General features: G+C 40.2%; 2 protein-coding genes across 3 annotated transcripts in view; one reads left to right on the top strand and one right to left on the bottom strand.

Annotated features, from left to right (window-relative positions):
- Window positions 1-3474: 3474 nt before the first annotated feature.
- LOC310686246 (claudin-22-like) lies at window positions 3475-7684 on the top strand. The gene has a single exon (XM_083459487.1). The coding sequence runs from the start codon at window positions 3575-3577 to the stop codon at window positions 4241-4243; it is 669 nt and encodes a 222-aa protein (XP_083315613.1). The 5' UTR covers window positions 3475-3574; the 3' UTR covers window positions 4244-7684.
- Window positions 6863-16584, bottom strand: part of WWC2 (WW and C2 domain containing 2) — a 114353-nt gene continuing 104631 nt past the window's right edge. For both annotated transcript variants that reach the window (XM_083459483.1, XM_083459484.1), the window contains exons 20-23: window positions 15585-15677; window positions 14029-14271; window positions 11967-12094; window positions 6863-9985 (exon numbers count right to left, since the gene is read on the bottom strand). In XM_083459483.1, coding sequence (XP_083315609.1) covers window positions 9919-9985; window positions 11967-12094; window positions 14029-14271; window positions 15585-15677 — 531 coding nt within the window. In that variant the 3' untranslated portion in view covers window positions 6863-9918. The remainder of the gene's footprint in view (window positions 9986-11966; window positions 12095-14028; window positions 14272-15584; window positions 15678-16584) is intronic.

Raw genomic sequence — 16584 nt, 5'->3', positions numbered from 1 at the left:
TGGTCATGATGTTGCACACCAGCAAGTCTCCCTTATTACTGTACCAGGCGTGGGACGCACCAACTGATGTGTGAGAACAGTTGGGTGAGTCAGCTTCCCTTATGACATCAACATATGCTGCATCATATGCAATCCTGTACATATGCAACCAATACAATGAACAACCACAAAGCTACAAAGAGACCACTTCCTTAGTGCGGATTACCATGGAGTAGAGGACAAGAGGGCAGCAACTGGACTGCAGTGGCCACACATTCCAGGGCTTTGACACACTCCAAGATGAAACATAGGCAGCCTGAAAATCATCACCATTGGCCAGCAAAGATAGAGCCAGGCGGGAAAGGAAGAAATGCTATTCAACTGGAGCACCCAATCAGCTATGTGGCCTGGGGAGTAAGAGATATCTCTGAAGAACCCATAGGCTTCCCAGAAGGGGAGTTCAAATCCCCGCTTTCAGAATAGTGTTCTAACCACCAACTTTTTTTAAAAAATGAACTAATTCAGCCTATAGAAACATATTATGTATTCATTTCACTTTGCCCTGATGGATGACCTCCCTGGAGAAAGTGTGAGTGTGATGCTTTTGCTGCTGTAGGATCTGAATGAATCTTTGTTTGCGTCAGCCATCGGCCATAACAATAAAACAACAATACGTTATACAATAATAGAAATAATAGAAATACAATAATAGAAATAAAAAGTCAATTATATTTTAGGGTTTTGAATCAATAGTCAAATAGTGGATCTTATTCTAATTGACCCAGCTAAAAACCTTGCAACCTTTGCTGTCACCTGCTCATCTTGATCTGCCAAGAGAAAGGACACTGTGGCAGTGGTTGGGCGACCCAGAATGGACAATAAAAGAGGGGTGATAACCTCATTCCTCAAGTCTGCTGTAGGATCTCTCAGTAGCCATTGATGCCTTTGATGCCCAAAGTTGTGGGGTATCCTCCTGGACTACCTTCTTGTGGGTTGGAAGTTGGAGGCAATGTTTTCCGGTGGTTCTGCTCCTACTTGCATGGCTAAGTCTCAAAGAACAGTACTTAGGGCACTCTATAACTACATATTGGGAGCTGTATTGGCAGGGTGCTGCAAGGCACTATTTTGCCCCCAATGTTATCTAGCATGTATATGAAGCCATTGGGAGCAATCCTCAAAATGTTTGGGGCACACTGTATGCTGATGATGCCCAGGTCTATTTCCACATTAAATCTGAGTCAGAAGAGGCCCAGTGAAAGCTGAGCCAGTGGCAGGATGCAGTGAGGGGGTGGATGAGGGCCAATAGGTTGAAGCCAAACCCTGCCAAGTCAAAGACATGGTGGGTAAGAGAATTGGGTCCCCAGGCCTGAGAATTGGGGAGTTTGCCTTTCTAGGTGGGATTGCACTGTATCTGATGGAGCAGGTATGCAGCTTGGGGCTTTTATTGGATTCATCGTTGTCCATTGAGGCCCATGTGGCCTCTGTGGCAAAGAGCACCTAACATCAGCTTCAGCTGCTTTTGCCAACTGCATCCTTTCTTGCACAGGAATTATTTGGACAAACAATAGTCCAAACAAGACATTACTGGTGTAAAGCATCCCATGTGGAGCTTCCCTTGCAGCTGGTCTGGAGGCTACAGCTGGCATAGAATATCACAGCCTGGGTGGTGAGTGGTGCTCTTTATTGGGTACATATCCCAGCAGTGCTAAAGGATCTGTCAGTTTTAATGTTCTGCTACTTACACTTACACACACACACACACACACACACACACACACACTCGTAAATAACCTAAAAAACTGTTCCCCTCTCTAATGCTCAGTAAGGACATGAAGACCAAAAAATTGAACCCAGTTAATTTGCTATGTCCTGATTATTGGCTTGTGATAACATGGCACCTGTGTTATGAAATGCCAACCCCCATCAATATTGGCATTCCACCGGCTCTTGAAGACACACCAGTTTAGACAAACATTCCCCTGAACTTGAAACTTCTGATGTGTTTTAATTCTTAGATGCCTGCCTTTGGGACTAAAATCAATGAACTCAATGCTTTTTTCCTGGTGGTATCTGCCCCCCCCCATCAGAGCCTTGCACCTTGAATAATATTTGTAAAGCTTTTTGTATGAATTCAATAACAATGCTATAATGCAGTCTTCTGATGCCATTTGCTTTTGTGCGAATTCTTGTGTAGCACAGTTAAATGTATGGTATAAATCAATAGCCTTAGGTCAAAATGTTTTCTAGACCCTATTTGGAAGCAGATAGACTGAGCAACATAATACAAATAATATTCTCTGGATTGGAAACAGATCCCCTAAATTCAGAGGAACTGCTTTCATTGCGCGCTTGCAGCTTTTTAAAGAACTGTATCTGGGTGATTTGTTCCACATGTGCAAACCAGTTTGCACATCTAAGTCTTTGTGTACACTCTTGTTCTTGTACAAGTGCCATGCACAGAGAAGCACAAGAAGTTGACTGTCTTGTGCATTCAACGCTATGGATCATGGGCTTTGTCTATGGAAACTGGTCACAAAATAGTCACAAATTTTAAACACCTGCTGGAAATGTTACTGTTCTGCCAGGCCTTTGCTGGCAATTAGGAATACATTCTACCACAACAGTTAATTGATGTCTGGTTTTAACTTCTTTTTTCTTTGTGTTTATTGTATGGCTTTATGTTTTATTGCTGTAAAGGTCTTTGATATATTTTTTTAATGGTACAGCAGTATATAAATATTTTTAGAAATAAAATTTATATATGGGATAAGCAAGGTATGCTCTACTACTAAACAAAATAAGATAACCAAAATTGACTTTTTAAAACAAATGAGGAATGTTCCGTCATTGACAATGGATATTTCAGGAATGTACGGTAGCTACAATGATCCTGTAGCCTACTTTATGTATTGCTGCTTCTTCACTGTGCTCTAAAAGGGTCAGATATATAACAAAGCCTATTTAAATTTAATTTTATATAAAGCACATGAAAAAGATCTTTTGCAATCTTCTCTGTGGTGGTGAAAGAAAAGAAGAATGAAGGAAAGCCTTTGGGTGTATATATACATATATTGAGGAAGTCTAATAATACAGATTATAGGAAAACAGTATACCTTTCTTTACAAGGCCTTGATTTGCAACCCTGAAATCTCAGATTTAGCCATTACAATGAAGTCCTGTTGCAGACAGAGCTGGTTTTTTATCACCACTTAAAATCTAATTAATCCGTATTGAAGCACAAAGATTTCTGTTGTTTTTTTGAGGTTAGGGGTCATAGAGCGTTCTTTGTTCATCCTCAGACTTGTAATCACCAGGCATTGGGATATAATTTTACCAAGCAAATTGGAAGGTAACAGATCAAATCCTTATCACAAAACCTAACTCATGGTTAAGCAGAGTCCTTCGTCCTTTACAAGAAACATTATATTCAGGAAGAACAAAAACACATTTCAGAGCTTGGAAAGGGTTAATATGCAAAAGTTTATATTCAGGGCATGAAAGAGCTAAAGATCATCAGAGCTGCAGCCGCCATATAAAGTAGCAAGTCTTATAGAGTTGGCCAAGATTTTCCGGCCGTGCGTTTTCTGCCTTTAGAATGGCTTTAGTGTACCGAACCATGATGCAGTTAGCTGGGATTTTATTTTGTTTGTTGGGATGGGTGTTATCCTGCCTCACTACCTATTTACCTCAGTGGAAAAATCTCAACTTGGAATTGAATGAATTGGAGATCTGGACAATGGGACTCTGGCAAGCCTGTGTAGTTCAAGAAGAAGGGGGAATGCAGTGCAAGGAATTCGATTCTTTTTTGGCTTTACCTCCAGAGCTCAAAATTTCTAGGATTCTGATGTTTGTGTCTAATGGATTAGGACTTTCAGGCCTCTTGCTCTCAGGTTTCGGACTGGACTGCTTGAAGATTGGTGAACAACAACTGGACCTAAAGAGGAGGTTACTGCTGTTGGGAGGAATACTCTTCTGGATATCAGGAGTCACAGCCATAGTCCCAGTCTCCTGGGTTGCTCACACCACTGTGCAGGAATTCTGGGATGAGAATATTCCAGACATCGTTCCCAGGTGGGACTTTGGGGAAGCACTGTTTGTAGGCTGGTTTGCTGGATTCTGTCTCATCTTAGGAGGCTCAATGCTAAATTGCACTGTCTGTTCTGCTGATGCCCAGTCATCCTCGGTCCATTATACAGTGGCAGAAGAGCAAGATAACTGTCAGTACCTGGAAAGTAACAACAGACCCAAAAGCCTAAGAGTTTGAGAGAGACAGAAAGGAGGATTCTTCTTTCATTTTCAGACACTTAAAACACACGAGCCAGAACCTTGTTCCAATTAAGATTCAAAGGACTCTTTGTTCCTTAGCAGATTCATTACACTTGGGCGTCTAAATTTTCTTCCTGCGCTTTTTCTTCCAAGAGCTGTGTTTTACCCTCCTCATTACAAAACTGAGAATGTTGACTTCACCAACAGGATGAGATTAAAATGACTGTGTAAAAAATCACCACTGTGTAGATTTTATCTGATTCGTTTAAAATGTAAAAACAAAAAGCATACCAAGTTCAAGTTAAGACAGAAAAAAAATGTAATATGATATCTCTTATTACGCAGCTTCATACTACTAAAGCTAGTAATTTATTTCTATGGCCCACTGAATTTCTTCATGTCAAAAAGTACAAGGAACTAACCTGCCTGTAGGTTTCTGCTGCAAGAAACAAATCTAATTCATGCAAAAAGACTTTTAATATGAGTTACAAATTGCCCTGCAACACTGGCAAAATGTTTAAAGGATTTCAGTGATAGCATCTATGGAATAACGAGTGACTCATCTTAACACATGGGAAATGCAAAGTCCCCCTCACTCCCTAATCTGAATGCTCTAGTGTCTACCTATTTTTATATATCTATATATGTAAGTTAGTAGCAAACAGAAAACAACCTGTGAGATAATGTGTTAAATGTTGCTCTTGTAAATAATCAATGCTGTTCTTCTCTATGTAAATAGTTGAGTTTTAAGCATGCATAATCACAATATGTTTCCTAAAATCTGATAAATTCTACATTTATTTTACTACTTGAGGGCAGTGTCGTCTTTAGTTTACAGCTTGAAGGAACGGGATTGCTTCATTCGTGTCCCATGCAATCTAAATTAACTTTTATTAAGTAGTTTTGTATTACGTTGTTTAATTTATTAACGCCACCAGACACTGAAAAGCTATTCTAGAAAGGGATTGACTATTGTTATTTGAATAGAAACCAAAAAACAACAACCATAGTTCGTTATTCAGTTTCAGTGGAGAATGGGCTTTCTTTCTTTGAAACAATGGCTTGGCACTGTTTCTTTATGTGCAAAGTATTTCTATGTCAGCAAATATGAAATATGGCTTCATGTTCTTTAGCTAACCAAGTAGAATTTCAGTGTGAGAATATGAACATCTGTTTATAGCCAGTATTAACATAACTTCCAAAAGATGTAACTGCAGCAAGTTCAGAAATTAACGCCACAGCTTTTACAACTCCAACTATGCAATTTATGAAAACTTTACAGTATTTAATAGGAAATGATAGCTAGGGTGTTTAATAACTTGCAAGGCTGGAATAGCTTTGGGTTTTATATGATTTGAAGCAAGGTGCCAACAGTACCATGTGAATATTCCAAGAAGGAACTATGTAAGAAGAATTATGTAAAAAATGTTAATATTTTTCCTTTAGCTTTGCCTGAAGAAGTCAAAATTTAGAGAATTTTAGCATCTGTGATGAATGGATAATTGCTTGAAGAAAGGACACCAGAGGGACAAAAAAACAACAACACAAGTGCCATTGTGACTGATTCCAAGGTTTGTCTTGTTCCAGTTTACTTAGTGTACCCATATTGCAGAAATTTGGTAGGACACTTATCCAAAAGGTTGCCACCAGATGGGTATAGTGTTTATTTGTTACTTTAGTAGATTCCTGTTTCTCTGCCCATCTTTCACCAGAGATTCATTCATCATAATTCTGCAATCCATTAGGTCATGGCAGAAATTCAAGATATCATCAGAACATTGAAATAGACAATACAGTCATGGGTAAACTAATATCTTAAGGATGACTGAGGGATGTTGATAAACAAGTACTTTAGAAAAGCATGCTTCCTTTAACTTTTTCTTTTAAAAGGAAAAAGCTTCTGCCTGATAGAAAATGTTCAGATTTTGAGTGAAAATTCCCAAAACTAAAGTGATTCTATGTTTGTGTATTGGGGTATCTATGTTTCCATGATAATTCGATTTGCAAAACTAGCTGCCTATCACATAACTTGAGATATTGCATAACATCAAATTATTTGTCACATAATGAATTCCTGTTTCTGCTGGAATCGTGGAAAAACTGTCAGGAGTTTAAGATTATAAACTAAACAGTTCCTATTTGCCCAATCTATTCCTAAAAGTTACCAGCATTCAAAAGAACAGTAAAAAAATGATACTGACTGAAAAGAATTTTCCATTCTGCAAAATGGCAGTGATTTCTTTGGCCCCCATAAAAAGAAGAAACTTTGTTCAATTATATCCTAAGAAAAAGGACATAAGTATGACTCTGGATTTTAGAGTCAGGTCACTGTCTTCATATAACATCCCATTTTTCAGTTGTGGCTGTCAGAACAGAATCATGCAGACATTGTCACCTATTACTGCCAGCCCATGCATTTTACATGGGGGTATGCTGATAAGTATCAAAATACAATTCAAACTGTTATTGATAATATTGATCACTTTACCACCAATATTACATGGTCCAGATCTTATAAAAACACCAAGGAGTCTTTTGTATGCAAAAATCAAAACTTCTGGGCTGTTTTTGTAAAAAACAAAAACAAAAACAAAAGAACACAAATGAGCACAAAAGCTTTGTTAAAAAACTGTATTTTTTTCCAAATCACTGAAACACATGGAAAGTGCAGAGATGAAAGTTAATCTAGGTGATGTACATATGCACGTTTACAGACAACATTAGCACAGAAAGACATTCGTGATATAACCTGATTAAATATTTAGTTCAGTCCTGAGCATTTTTTTACTTAAATGTAACAAGAAGGCAAAAAGTTGAAATTTGATTTTCATTCTATAAATGATTTGCTATATACTTTGTTCAGTTGGCTAAAAAAATAATATTGCCTTGTACCTGTAATACTTAAAATTTGATATATAGAACTGTACTAACATACTGATAACGGGAACATGAGGATTATTATGTTTCTTATATCCTATGAAGGGTAAATCTTACAATAAAAGCAGTATCTGTATAACATGAAATGTGGCTGGTATTTTTTTTTATCAGTGTCTCACCAATGTTATTTCATTACTGTATATAAACTGAGTTCAAAACACAAACCAACAAACCCAGAACAGTTCAAAATTTATTCCTAAAAATGAGTTGATATTACTGTAGTTTGACGAAGTCAGAAGATGTATTATTGCAGTGACAATTGCTCTCATTTTGTAAATGAGCAAATTTTGCAGAACTGCCAACAATATTATTTCTGCCAATATTCATGATTTATCAGAGAATCCTTTTTGGTTCCCTCTGAAATTCTCTCTCTCTGTGTGTATGTATGAACAGCTTCTCCACTAAGAAACCAGAAAGCTGTATACATTTCTCACAGTAGCTTTTTTTTTTAACCCGTAAATTTTAAATGGCCAGAACTGAACTATATTAAGCAGTACATAAATAAGACTGAAAATAAATAAATCACAAGATACAGCTCTATACATAATTTCTACAAACATTTATATTGTCAAACTGAGAAGCTGAAACAGTCAAACTTCATTTCTATATTAAACAATTTGAAACTTTAGCTTTTAGAGATTGACCTCATCAGAATACATGGCATCAGAATACATGGTGCTTAGATTAGGCCTAAAAAGAGAGGTAAAGAAAAAGGGGCACAGTTAGTTTACTGACTACCTCCAGGTTTGAAGTAATATTTTAAGAATCTGAATAATTACACAGACTTCTGCATAATAAGAGAACACTTGGGGAGATTTACAAAAATAAATTAAGGCACAAGTTTTCCCCCCATCAGGATTTCCAAAGATGGCAACAAACATATTTTAGTTATGTTCCCCTAATCTTTCAATGAGACAATTACATTCTGGAAAAAATAAAATATGACATAATTTATAATAATGTTGCAAAATGGTCAGTATTCTAATAGTCTAGCCCTTTTGTTTCCTTGCTTGATTTCATATATAGTGTGTGCACTTATGATTCATGTACATAACCAGCCATTTATTTGTGCTCATCAAAATGCTTCCAAACAGTTCAGCCAACTTGCAAAATGGTGTCTGAAAGCCCATCTTTTGTAAGCAATAGTTATGAGGCTTACAGTTTGATCCTATAAATGCCTACACAAAAGTCCTATTGAGTTCCGTGGAGTTTGCACTCTACTAAGTGTGCATAGGATTTCAGGCCTGATTCAGCAAAAGTAGCTCACTGCTGCTTGTTCTCTCAAGTGCTCTCCTCTGGGCTGCTCGTCACAGCTGAAAGTAGATAGAGCTTTGCCAAGCCCCACTGTGACGACCTCAGACTAGATCAGCAATGTGCTTCCCGGTGACATTCAGAGCCCATCACTGGTAGTGCTAATATACACATGACACATCTGCAGATATATGCCTCTTTTAAAAGTAACCAGATTGTTACCAGTTTGAATTCTGACAAGCACATTCATATCGTCTTTTACCTTTTATCAATACAAATTCCTGTTTAAACAAGTTAAGGTTCCAATTCCATAGATACCTTGATCATGCTTATTGTGCCATAATTAAGCACATCATTTTAAGTGCTTCATATCATGAGTTTTCTTAGAAGAAACACACACACACACACACACACACACACACACACACACGGTACTTAAGAGCAATGAATTTCCTAAGAACCATTCCTTTGAAAATTGCATGGGTCTGTTTGGGCTTTATCAACTTGACTTTTCCTACATGCTACTGGCTGCAATACTAAACAAACTATTTTATATTCAAGGGTTAGTTTTATATTTCAGTTTATCTTTCAGCTCAGGTTTAAATACCTTGTGCGTGAACCTGAGTCCCATTTCAGAAAACAGCTGCCCTTTGGGTAGTTTCAGTTTATAGACACATTTCAGGGTTACAGACTTGCCCCATATTACTTCTCCCAGGTTATAGATAGATGCAGAAAACATTAGGAAAACCCCCAATATAGCCCAAACTCCAGTACATTCACAAAATAATACTCCTGCAACTCAGTAGCCCATGCCGCTTCCTTCATACCAAGACAGAAAGGAAAAGAACTGGGTTCAACATTGAAAGTTCCAATGTGAGTGACACAAATATAAACAGCACCTGTTTGCATGAGGCAGTCTTGCTGTTTTGGAAGAGGCTCGTGCTTGCTGCTAGCTACAAAAAAAATCACACTTTGTACAAAAATATTGCATGGCCTAACAGCCATCTTCACAGTCTGCTCTTGTGAAAAAAACAGTGAAACGAAACCGCCTGTTGAACACAATATTTCTCAACACAGTGCAGTTCAACAGGATATACACACTTGGTACAGCCTTTGTTCCTTGATCCATCTTTACAAAAAAGTAGCGTATCTGTAATACATACAAACTGTACAAAATTAGCATCATGTACCAGAAATATTCTACTTTGGTTTTCTGGTGTGGAAGATTTAGGCAGGGGAAGAGAGAGGAGGCTTTCTCTTGCCTTTATATAGATATATATTTATATGTATATGCATATATAAAATCTACCAGCACATAATATATACCACCACATAATGTACTGTATTATTTTTTTTACAAACAGTATCTAGGCTTGGATGTAAAACAGTAGGCTTTTTTAATCATGGGACTATACTACAAAAACCTGTCATCTTAAAATAAAAAAGACGAACGAGTAGAAAAACAGGTTGTGGAGAGAAGCATAGTTAGACATCATCAGCTGGCAGAGATGGTATGCTGATCTTTGCTCTTGTGAAGTATGCAATCTTCTCCCTTTAAAAAAGAAGGAAGAGGAAATACATTTTAAGTGGTTAAAAAAAAAGAAAAAAGAAAATCACAGTGAACTCCAACATGCAAAGTAAAAGCAATGTATGAACTGAGTAACAATTTTCCACCCATCCAAGCAAATCTCTGTATAATTCAATCCTTTGGAATAAACTGATTACAGTGGTACCTCGGGTTAAGTATTTAATTCGTTCCGGAGGTCCGTTCTTAACCTGAAACTGTTCTTAACCTGAAGCACCAATTTAGCTAATGGGGCCTCTCACTGCTGCTGCGCCGCCGGAGCACGATTTCTGTTCTCATCCTGAAACAAAGTTCTTAACCCGAGGTAATATTTCTGGGTTAGTGGAGTCTGTAACCTGAAGCGTTTGTAACCTGAAGCGTATGTAACCCGAGGTAAAATTTGTATTTTAAAGTTACTGCGACTTTTTATATTGGATCAGATTGTTATTATTAATGTTTGATCTTTTATTATGTTTTTGTATGTGATGGAAGCCGCCCAGAATGGCTGAGGCAACCCAGTCAGATTGGGGGGCGGTATAATTTTTTTTAAAAAAATATTATTAATTAAACTGTACTACTGGAGCAGGGCTCAAATTACAGAGGCCTCAGCCCTCCCTCGACCTTTTGCACTGGCCCCCTTAGCTACTGTTGAATAAGGCTACCTGGGTGAATCTTTGACTTCCCTCCCTCTATCAAGGGCCCCATGGTATTCTGTTCATCTGGGGCTACATGCCTTACTAAGGAAGGTAGTCTGGTATCTAACTTTGCATTGCTGTATTTATTCAGGCTGTCAATCCACTTAGGTTTTGTTCTCAGGACAAATCTCTCTTTAGCCAACTGAATGCCTGTGCCTGCCTGCCTGTCGTTCCCCATGCATTTGGTATGCATGTTGACCACCTGAGTCTCTTGCCACAAACCAATAATTCTATCTGCTGGAGATTACCGTATTTTTTGCTCTATAAGACGCACTTTCCCCCTCCTAAAAAGTAAGGGGAAATGTGTGTGCGTCTTATGGAGCGAATGCAGGCTGCGCAGCTATCGCTGAAGCCAGAAGAGCAAGAGGGATCGGTGCACACTTATCCCTCTTGCTCTTCTGGCTTCAGGGATAGCCACGCAAACCTCTTGAGCGCAGCCAGAGTGCTCCTCCCGCTTCGCTCAAGAGGGTTTGCTTGCTTTCTTGTTTCTTGTTTCCCTCCTCTAAAAGCTAGGTGCGTCTTATAGAGCGAAAAATACGGTACATGAGCTGAGGGAACTTTACAGCCAGTAGAAAAACAGCAAGCATGCTCTCTGGACAGAAAAACATCTGTTTTCTTGCTGGAGTTGGGGAAAATAAAATCAGTTCTACTACACCTCTACAGTAGACCCTCTACTTACATCCTGCTCCAAGTCGCGACCATGGCAAACCCAGAAGTAAACACTGGGTTTCCCACAATTTGTGCACGTGCAGAAGCGGCTGCTGCTGTCTGCACCTGCGCAGAAGCGGGCTGCCACCGAATGTCCCTGCGCACAACGGCGCTTCCACCAGCGACCCATTTCGCCATAAGGACGGGCCTCTGGAACAGATTGTGGTCGTGAGTAGAGGTTCTACTGTATTTGCATTCTGCCACGGGGAATCACAGAGCAATGTCTATTTGGTTGGCTGTTTCCTCTGGATTATTTGAAGTCATTTGGCTCATAAATGGATGAAACTGGGGTGAGGATTTACTGATGAAACCATTAATGCCTTTAGCTCCAGCACTCGGAGCTGCAGATTCCACTTCCAATCATTGCACCTTCTTCCTGATGCTCAGAAACCACATCACAAAGCATGCCCTGAAGACATCTTATTGCATATCTGAATTGCATTTATTGAATAGTTAATCCCATGGCATCAACTAATTCTAGAAAGGTGCATATATAAGATGGGAAGGGCAACTGAGAAACTGTCGCAGATTTTTCTCCAGCTCCAAGGAATCAGGGGTCTCCTTACCTGAATGACTGCACCTGTAGCGGAACCTTCTGGCTTTGTTCTCGCAACCGGCAAACATCCTTCGACGCTTTCCTCATCAATTTTTCAGCACTTAAACCCTGTTTTTTTTCCTCCTTTGATTGTTCAGCCTGGTGAGGGAACAAAATTACAGCTAACAGGTACCAAATGACAATATGACAGGATTTAAGAAGCCAGAGAGAGAGAGTGAGAGAGAGAGAGAGCGCACCTCACAAAATGTCTTCAACACAACATGCTCATGGGACACAGGGTGGACTTGCAAGCAGAGGAGAGGTGTGCATACTGCAGCTGGAAGTTGTGCATTGTTCATTTTACAAAATAAGACATATTGGCACCGCAGCTAAAATGACTTGGGGCCAATTTTTAAACAAGATGCATGAAAAGGACTCCACACTTCCTGGCATGTCCTTTAAAGGGCTTTTAATCCATGTGCTGGTGCATCTGAAGCTTATGGCCCAGAAGGCAGCTCTATTGGCATGCAAGCTCTGTGTCGCAGAGGCTGGCAGATGGATGGAAAGCTTTTTAAATGAGATGCCAAGCCACGCAAAGCCTGTTTTTGCACACCCAGTATCTCATTTAAAATCAGTCCTTAGGATGAACTAAGAAGCAGGTATGGTCTGGATTTTATAATCAGGCAATGTTCTTCAGCCAAGTGTTTTGAAAACCCTTGTGGCAATTAAGAGTGTCTAATATCTCAAATACCCCAAACCATCTTTCATTTATTTACTTCCTGTGATGTTGATTAGTTTTATTAAATGCCCCCCTGCTGTGTTAATAAAGTATTTGGTATCTTACTGCCTGTCTCAACTTTTTACTTTAGTACACTAAAAGCCCTAAAGTGCCTATTGACTTTTGCATTTTAATGGACACCGCATTTCTACAGTAAGCACAGCTTTGCCTTCTGGAGTAAACATTGCAAAACTGCAGAAGATGATCCAAGCAAGCTTTTGAAGATCTATAGAAGTACATAGACTTGAACAGTAAGAAATGAATTTTATAGACTTCAGAATAGGTTCTCATTTCTAGCTCTTCAAAAAATAATAATAATGCACTCAGAATTAAGAAAAAAAATCAACTTCAGAACTTAGATACAGTCGTACCTTGGTTCCTGAACACCTTGCAAGTCGAACGTTTTCGCTCCCGAACACCGCAAACCCGCAAACAAGTGTTCAGTTTGCGAACGTTATTTGGAACCCGAACGTCCGACGCGGCTTCTGATTGGCTGCAGGAGCTTCTTGCAGCTAATCGGAAGCCACACCTTGGTTTCTGAACATTTTGGAAGTCAAATGGACTTCCAGAATGTATTCCGTTCGACTTCCAAGATACCACTGTATTTAAAATAAGTTGAAGGGTGGGGGTGAGGGGACAAAATACCAACTGGAACATTTTTCTTATGTATGGGAGATAATAGCCCACACCTAACAGAATTAGGTATGCTTAAGCCCATTGGACTGCATTCAGTGTTCCTCTTTCATTAGCGACTTCCACTTGCAGATTTAAGGGAGAGGCACAGGGGTCTCAGGGCAATTGCTGGGAATTGCTTCCCTTCCCATTTCGTTGAGGAAGCCTTACCATCAGCTAAGCAACATCATTGGCTATATCCAGTGCTTTTTTCTAGGGGGATATGTACCCCTAAATATTTTGTGTTGCCCCGACCATTGACGGACAGATTGACATGCCAGCTGTCTCTGCAGTAGCAGTGCAGACTGGAGCGCCGTCATTCTCCCCACCGGTGTCCAGGGAGGGGAGCCTGGGGCAGCTGCGTGCTCCTCCTTCTCCTCTTGCTGGGCTAGAGTCAGCTGGCGAGCGCTCGCCCCTCCTCGCTCAAGCCGACCCCGCCACCATTGTCACTGGGAGTCTTACCATCTTCTCAGCGCCGCCTCCGCCTTGAGTCCCTCGTCCGGGGGTTGGGGGGAGGGGGGCAGCCAAAATGAGAGTACCCCTAAACATTTTTTTTTAGGAAAAACAGCACTGGCTACATCCCATTGTACCTTCATGTGCATGCTTCTCTTTCATTTAGAGATGAGCCATTTGATGTCTCTACCTGTTTTTCAGCTTGTTTCAACAGCTTCTGGAACCTTTCATCCTCCAACACCCGTGGAGGAAGTTCTGTCTCTCCTCTCGCTTTCATCTCCTCCAGCTTCTGCTTCAGGTCACGCAGCATCTGCAGTTCGTCATTCAGGCGACTCTGCCGGGTGCGAGAAGCCTGGAGGTCCAGCTCCAAATCCAGAGAGGTGCGAACAGGGCACTCTTGCGTTGCTCTTCGCATGTTAGGCTGGCAGGCAGGCTACAGTTTTCAGGAATCCCAAAAACATAAGAATGAATTTAAAACCAGGAATGAAAACCTCTCAAGGTGATGTCAGCATACCTACATAAAGCATGCCAGGTTTATTTATCTTTCTGTACTAGACAGCTTTTCCCCATATAGCAGTGTTTTCAGTTTTTACTTTGCTTTAGCTTTATATTGGTTTTTATTTTTATATTATATTGTAAGTCATTTTGAGTTTACATCTCATTAAAAACACAAAGTTCAATAAATAATATTAAACCTATGTACATACTTTGTGTACAGATTTACACACACAAAGCTGTGGTCAGACTAAATGCTACAGTTCCATTATCCTTCAGTTGTCCTGAAAATTAAGAAGATTTTCCTCAGTTGGTTCGAGAGGCTGCTGAGAATGCCAAGGATGCGGGTTTGGTCCTGATATGGGGCAGCTGCATATTCCGGCATTCCAGGGGGTTGGACTAGATGATCCTCAGGGTCCCTTCCAACTCTATGATTCCAGGCAAAGACCATTACATGTTAGGAACAAATTTCGCAACAGGGAAGGCCCTAAACTCCTTTCTCATCCACTACTGTACCTGCAGCCTCCACCTCCATCTGGGATTCCCAGACAGTATTTACCACCTTGAAGGGAAAAGCAGTAGATGCAGGGAAAGGGGCAGGTTGAGGAGGTCTATGGCAAAGTGCCATTTCATGAGACCCCCAACAACTGCCTTGCTCAACTCCCCCCCCCTCCTTTTAAATTGTACTACACCATGAAGCACATCCCTGGAATTTGTGGCAGTGACCATCGCCCCACCAAGTGCTCAGCAGTGAGCAGAACACTGGTGGCAAATCCAAGATGCCGACCGACTCTACTAGGCACTGAAATGCAATTGCCTGGAGTTTTACTCATAGTGGTACGAGGTGGAGGGTAAGTTGTAGGCAAAAAGTGGCTGACCCAGAAATAATTAAATAGGAATTTAGTCCCCACTGCCCCAGGCACTACCCACAGCAAATGGTACCCTCTTCTCAACCACTTGAAAGCTTGTTGGCAGCAGCCATGATTTTCTGACTCAGGTTGTTCTCTAGCTCAATTCACTGTTTCCCCAATCTGAGCACAACGAAAGCACAACTGGGCTAAAAAAAAAAAAAAAGGGTCAGCGCCACAACTTCCTTTGGGCTTCATTCAAATATTAATGGGAATCTAGGGCTTCCTGGAATGAGAATAAACCACAGCAAGCAACTTCAGTTTGTGGAAGAACCTCTTTAATCTAGCAAAGTGTTTGCAGCGAAATGGAAAAGTGAGCAGCAAATGGTCAGACAGCACATACCCTTTTAACTCTCAAGCTCCGCCGTTCGGTGGCATTTCTCACAAAAAGGGATTTTTTGGCCAAGGTTGAGCTGTCGCTATCACTTCGATTCAACTGCCAAAACAAGGAACAGACAAGAGAGTTATGACATAAAGTGATTGGGTTTGAAATGGAACAGCTCCGAGTGTTAAAACTGCCAAGAGTAACTACCGCATGTACTAATGGAGGTGCCTACACTCTCACCATTAGTCTTATTAGTAATAAATGCAGAATTGCTAAAAAGCCACGGTTTGATTATCAATAATTCATTAAACCGGAAAAGTGCCACGATTCCATTACATTAAACAATGTTTACATAGAAACCATCACCAACTGCTCTGCTGCCCTCAAGTTTCAAAACTCAAGCGTCTAAGGCAGAAAATTGTCTGAAAGTTTCAAAGGAAACTTTGTTTGGTCAGTGGATCACCAAGAAACTCTTTATATTGGTTAATGTGAGGAAGCTTCATTCACTGTGCTTTTAAGGTTCTACAGATTGCAACAGAGCTCTAAGCAGGAAAGTGCATGATGGATTAAGAAGCTATGTATTGAAAACTGATTTATTTTTATAAGCTTACATAGGCGCACATAATGTTGGACTTTCCCCTCTGCACCAAACTGGGACCTTTGCTTGGTCAACTACTGTTTATACAGAACACTGGTGTAGCATTACAGGTCCAAGCTTTGGGCTCAAGCACTCCTTCCTCACGCCCTTGGGAACAGTAACTGAATGCTTCTGCTCTAATTTAGTAGCAACCCAAAGGCTGGAATTTGCTGCGTTTGGACAAAACAGCCAACTGTGGTTTCCTGCAAACAAGGAATGGGAGCTTCCAATATCCTTCTCTCCCCATGGAGGGGAAAGGGAGCATATGTAAGCCCAAGACTCAAAGCTGCTTGCATTTAAGAGAACGCTAAACCATGATTTAGTATTATTACAGTTGACTGCAGTGAGTATTTTCCTCAGACCTAAGACTACAACCAATTT

Source organism: Podarcis liolepis (assembly GCF_965112155.1).
Source record: "Podarcis liolepis genome assembly, chromosome: 9".
In the NCBI taxonomy this organism is placed as follows: Eukaryota; Metazoa; Chordata; class Lepidosauria; order Squamata; family Lacertidae; genus Podarcis; species Podarcis liolepis.
The sequence above is the reverse complement of the archived record's forward strand: the minus strand, read 5'-3'. Positions and strand labels throughout refer to the sequence as shown.

What these genes read in the sequence shown, in the direction of transcription:
- LOC310686246 (XM_083459487.1), top strand. Translation starts at nt 3,575, where the DNA reads ATGGCTTTAGTGTACCGAACCATGATGCAGTTAGCTGGGATTTTATTT.